Below are 5,980 nucleotides of genomic sequence, written 5' to 3'. Positions count from 1 at the left end.
CATTCTATTATGAGCAAAAAAACCGTCATTTGGGCCTTACACAAAAGGAAAAGGCCGGCCCAAAGAACAATGATACTATGTTACTTAATCCACCAACACAACGATGAAGAGTGCATTTCAAATTCCACGGCGGACACCCAAGTTATTCTGGTGCATTTCAAATTCAACCCTGAGGACACATCATCGACTGCAGCGCTCAAACCAGGGCGCTTCTATACGTCGCTGAAGGTGACAAAATTCACGTTGTCGCCTTCAGGCCCAATACCTCCGCTCGGCCCCATTCTCCCCGCGCCGCCATCCACCTCCGTCTCCGGCGACAGGAGCCGCCGGATCCGCTGCCGCCGCCTACCGTCCTCACCTCCTGTCCCCACCTGTCTCCTCTCGGTCGGCTCCACCCCACCCTCCTGCACCATCTTTAGCGGCTCTCGCTGCCCTAACCTGGCTCCACCAAGGAGCTCGCCGTCACGCCACCGCCTCTTCCACCACCCACCGAGGAGCTTGCCGTCACGCCACCGCCTCTTCCACCACCCACCAGTTATCCTCCGCCACCCATGGCCGGCAGCACCCGCCGCGGCGCCACCCCACCCACAACCTATCACCGCTGCCGCCCAAGACCCTCCCTCTACAGCCAGAGCTCACTGGAGACCCCACCCTAGCAAACCGAACCCCAATACCCCCCCCCCCCCCCCCCCCCCCACCCCGAACCCTAACCCTAGCAGCAGCAAGCCCCTGACCCTACCGGCAGCGGCAGCGATAGGATGCGAATTTGTCGCATATGCGACATATAGCATAAACCTGCCTGCAGTTGAACTGTTGTCATTTATATTCCAATCCTCATCAAACCTCCCCTGACTAAGTGGAAGCCAACAACTACCCATCTGATTTGGCCGAGGCCCAAGATATTTCCCAATGATTTCCATTTGCTGACTTGCACAGCTAAAGCAATTAACTCACAGAACTTCATCTTAAGACCGTACCAGACTATTGGGCATTTCATTTATACCAATTTCGCCCACCAAACGAGGACCATTTCGTGGATATATACAGCTTGTTACAGTCGAAATAATCAAAGCACATATGTACAGTTCGGTTTCATGTCGATCTAGCATTCCAGCCCTGAGTACAGATCATCCAACGCAGTGTAAAGAAACTTGGCAGCATTTGGCCTTTCCACATGCCCCATAAGAATGTCGCTGGTTGTTAGATATGGGTCGCCGTAAAAACGCAGATTAGCATCTATCCGCGTGGCAACTAGATTCCCTTCTAATGAAACACCAATGAATGCACCTGTCAGGTCACAAAAAAAAGGACATGTGAAATTAGTTGTAGCGGATGAAAGCCACAGGTCCGCCCATAAGTATGGTAAAAATTTTAAGCACATGAACGCCCAAGCATATGTTCCCTATGGCTAATATTGAAGAGATGGGAAATTAACTCAAAAGAATATCTTAGTTATCATTCACTCTGGAAAGATATTAACAAATGTGCCAAGATCCAGACAACTAAATATTCAATTTTGATTATACCCTGAACTTCTGACTCCGCAAACCTTGATATATATACCAAATTCAGATAAATAAGCATAAAGGCATTGTAAGCTAATTTTTCTGTCTTGCAATAAATTGTATGGTCACTGCAATTTAATTTTTCCCAGAGTCCATAAGCATTGGCAAACATCAAATGACATGAAGAGGTTTGAAGGCTACAAGGAAAGACAACAGTGTTACCTTTGCTGCAGCTATATGTATAACAAACTCCTGATCCTTTATCACCAGCTCTCATGTCTGCTTCTAGTACTCTGCCCACAGGTCCTGCTGCAGCACTTACACCTGCCCCTAGCGAAAAATGCATTCGACTGCAGAATGTTTGGACAGCTTCTGGACCCCGAAGCACTATGATGAAATCCATTAGCTCACCACCAACCTATGCAAAGGTGCAAGCATGTAAAGATGCAACCAGAAATTATCCGAAAAGACAAGGACTACTATGACCCAAAACATAAATCATCATTAGATAAATACAACCAGCACAAATATGTATTGTTGCATAACTATTGCGGCTGGCAACCTATGGAATCACAGTGCACCATTTTCGAAAAAAAGCAGCAAGTTTTGCACATGTTTATCTCTGAATGAAGATTTGCAGAACCCCAGGCAACACGATTTGTTGCTGTTTCTACCTAAACGTAAATGTATGTTCATTTCTGCCCCTAAATTTGAAGGGCATAGGAAAAATATATACATAATGAATTAGAAAACAACATATCATTGGTGTAGTTGCTAAACAGAACACTTTAGAAAGAAGATAGAGTGAGTAATCTTTGGCTGCACAATTCTTATGATCTCAATTCTCCTTTCTTCAATCATTCCATGATCTGCCTTGAAAAATGAGATGAGCCAGAGACCCATGGCAAGATACAGTTTCTTTATTCAAAAAATAGTACCAACTACTTTGTTTTCTGATAGTGAAGACAGAAACACTGTTAAATCTAACACGATGTGCCTCTCGTAAGCAAATATATGATGCCTGTCGTTCCTAAGAAAACACAATATAGCGTGCAACAGAAATAAACAGGTGTGCTGAATGTGTAGCCTAGCAACAAAAGGCAGTGGCATTTATGACTTATGTAGTGACAATTAAAAGTTGGCTACACAAAGAAAAATGTAGCAACAAACTTATTACCTGTGCTCCCCATCCAAAACCACCAGAAAGTATAGCAGATGGTGCAGACCAGGACCCATCAGATCTCCGAGCAACTACTAGGCCAGTCCCAAGTTTGTAAGTAAGAATAGCACCAACTTTCACAACTGTCAATATGGCAAGCCCACTTGCTCCATTAAGGACTGCATGGGGAATAGACTTCTCAGGGTTTATTCTTGCAACCTGCATTGAGATTTTTTAATGAGTATTAGATTCAGATTCTAAATATTTCAAAGGACTAACATGCAGATACAGAATAAAATGAAATTCAATAACCTGGCTGTAACTCTTCAAGGTATTCGCTGCCTTGTAAATCTCATGCTCCATTGTTAACCCGATTGGCAAATTTAACCACCCTCTTGCACAAGTCCAATCCATCACATCATGCTTTGCAGTTTGTGAGGCATTACTTACAGAATTAATCAATAGGTTCTGCAATGGATCAAGCCTATCATAACAAGCATCACAGACTCTTTGTGGATTGCGCTCACGGAACTTGACAGGCAAAAGACATCGTCCTTTTGAGCACACCGTGCAAAATATCCCTCCACAGAATCGACAATGATGCCTTCCTCGGGTGACAGCAGTGAAAGGAGCAGCACACTGCATGCAGGATCTAGCATAACTGTCAGGAAGCCATTCTGGTGGCTCTGCTTCCAATACAGCCCTATAAATGTTGTAATTCAGGGCTTCTTCATCAAGCACTGGTGGAGCACTTGGCATGTAGACAGAGGAATGCAAGAACGTATTCCCATCATCACTTGAACCCAAGAAAGAGACGCTGGTCTTAGTCTCCTTTGGCTGTTCAACTTCAGTATTTTTCAAACTACGACCAATGATTGCAATCGCACCCCCCAGCAGGTTCTTAAGGTTTACTGGCTTTTGCGCCTTTGCTGGTGCAGATCCCCAATACTCATCAGGGCACTGATATCCATCAAGAGGATCAGCTTCCCCACCAAAATCAAACTCCTTTTGCCCAGACCACTTTGGCTCAAATGAATTAATAATGTTTCCAGCTGTTCCCAATCCCCTTTCTATATGCTGAGGCAACGACTTTGGATCAAATGAGTTGATTGCATTGCCAACCGTTTCCATAACTTTTGACTGGATCTCATCCTTGAAGCTGTTCACTGCTCCTGGTGCAGGCAGCGGGTGGTACGAGACAACCTCCCTACGTGCTGACATGGCAATCGATGTCTAGCACATAATTCCCTGTGAAATAACAAAACCTACAATGAGGAAATGGTTAATATACCTGCAGATGTACAAACATCTGCAAAAAAATGTGACTGATTCGATGAAGAAAAACAAGCACATGCCAACGGCTAAATGTACCAGATTGACCATGAGGGATTCAGGATAGACAAAACTGTAAATTTTAACATTCCAGAACTTTAAGGCTTGGGTGAGAGGAGTCCGCAGGGATGATCCTTGTTATCTGAAACTCTGCATTTTCTGCAGGGGCAGAGCTTAGAGGGCCTTCCTCATCTAAAATCCATCCTCCCCCTATACCTTTTGCACCAAAACGTGCTTTCACTCGCGGAAACGCCATGCAAGAAACAAAATCTGTCACCTAATTTCAGGGGGGCGGACTTAACGTGTTGCGTTAGGGGTTACTGAATCCCCAAATTTCTGTTGGGGGAAGTAGACGGCGATCGAATTGGGAACGAATACATGATCAAATTCGCAGCGCGCGACGCAACAAACAAATTCCCCGACTAACCGAACGGGGAGAACGCAAAGGTTTCAATTTAGTCGGATCGGATGCTAGGGTTACGTACGAACAAGAGTATAAGAGAAGGAAAGAGAACAAACCAGTCAATCCGAGTCCGGGCGGCTCTCCGCCCTGCCTGGTGCCGGCGGAGGGCAGGGACGGACGGCGGGAGGAAAAAGCCTGGCTTGTCGGCTCGCGCCGTCGGCGGCGCGGGAGAGACCACGAAATCCGCGGAGGAAGCAGAGGTTGGAGTAACACGGCGGCGGCAGAGGACACGATAACAGAAGTTGTTGTTGGTTCCTTTAGTTTACCCGGCCGGCGGCTCGTTTTCGCTGCGCGGGTCCAGCCCGGCCCACGGAGGCCGGCGTTGCGTGCTCTCCTGCAAGACAATTACTTTCGTAGCACGTCGTTTTGGGCTTTTGAGAATATTGTTCCGTCACGTATTCTGAGTATTTTTCAACCTAGAAAGAACTAGTACATGAAAATTTGTCTAGAGTCCATGCTGTGGTAGTATGGTTGGTTAGTTCAAATTCGATCGTGAAAGCTTGATAGATGTTGCACGTAGTTTATAGTTTGTCTTTTATGAAGGACTAAACAGTTGGAGCGATTCTTTTAACATCATCCAAATACATTTTATTTTCATATAAGTTTCGAAATTGCCAAACAACACTAGGGAGATGTAGTCGATTTCAGTCAAATTTTAAAAGCTCTTCATGATGGTTTGGTGGCATCAATGCTTTAAAATGGTCCTGATGAATTGTGAGCTTTTACTTAGCAGGCTTGTTTCTTGGGCCTTGGCTTTTTTTTTGAGAAATTGTTTCTTGGGCCTAATGTTTAGCTTATGTTTTATGACTTTTCTGGGTATTTTGTTTTAATATTTTCATGTTGGATATTGTGTTGCATTAACCATAAATAACATTGCGATTTAAAAGTTTGGAAACACGCTGAACCCATATCACCATGCTAGTAAATTAGGATTATCGTCATGTTTTAGCAGTAACGGTTTTTAGGTAAAATCCTCAAATTGAATTGAGCTCGAGATAAATGTTCTTTTCTTCACCTATTGTTGAAGGGTCAATATCTTTTTTTTTTGTTGTTTAATGCAATTCCAAGTAAAACCACTTGACTATTTTGTTTATTCTGAGTTGAAATTAAAAAAATTCAATGCATCCAAAATTTTTAATCAATTTTATGTTTGTTATTTGCAAAAAATGGCTGCAGCTAAAAAACCCACACTCGAAATGTAGGATAAAATAATGTAGATTGATATATGTCATAATTTGTGGGCCAAATAAGAAGCTCAAGAAAATTAGGTTACTTTTTGCAAAATATTTTTTTAGATCTCATCAGTTTTTGAATGCTGCCATGGTCGCGGGCTTAGGCAGGGTGATCCCCTCTCGCCTATGCTATTCGTGCTCGTCATGGAGTGTTTTAATGCCATGCTTAAGTTGGTGGATGGAAGGGGGTACTCGAGCCGTCCGGCAGCTATCAAGCAGCGAGCTTCTCTTTACGTTGATGATGTGGTCATTTTCATATCTCCGGTCGCTCAAGATCTCATTCTCATTA

At 44.1% G+C, this 5,980-nt stretch overlaps 1 protein-coding gene across 2 annotated transcripts; it reads right to left on the bottom strand.

Moving 5' to 3' along the window:
- Positions 1-959: 959 nt before the first annotated feature.
- Positions 960-4,700, bottom strand: LOC117845501 (uncharacterized). Of its 2 annotated transcripts, none has more exons than XM_034726559.2 (5): positions 4,516-4,700; positions 2,977-3,929; positions 2,683-2,883; positions 1,728-1,923; positions 960-1,287 (listed from the first exon to the last, which is right to left on the bottom strand). In XM_034726559.2, the coding sequence occupies exons 2-5, from the start codon at positions 3,883-3,885 to the stop codon at positions 1,103-1,105; spliced, it is 1,491 nt and encodes a 496-aa protein (XP_034582450.1). In that variant the 5' UTR covers positions 3,886-3,929; positions 4,516-4,700; the 3' UTR covers positions 960-1,102. The 2 variants fall into 2 exon arrangements, with proteins under 2 accessions (XP_034582450.1, XP_034582451.1); XM_034726560.2 differs by having other exon boundaries at positions 2,977-3,912.
- Positions 4,701-5,980: the final 1,280 nt, after the last annotated feature.

The sequence above is a fragment of the Setaria viridis genome, chromosome 2 (genome assembly GCF_005286985.2).
Source record: "Setaria viridis chromosome 2, Setaria_viridis_v4.0, whole genome shotgun sequence".
In the NCBI taxonomy this organism is placed as follows: domain Eukaryota; kingdom Viridiplantae; phylum Streptophyta; class Magnoliopsida; order Poales; family Poaceae; genus Setaria; species Setaria viridis.
This window is presented reverse-complemented; position numbering and strand designations above follow the sequence as displayed.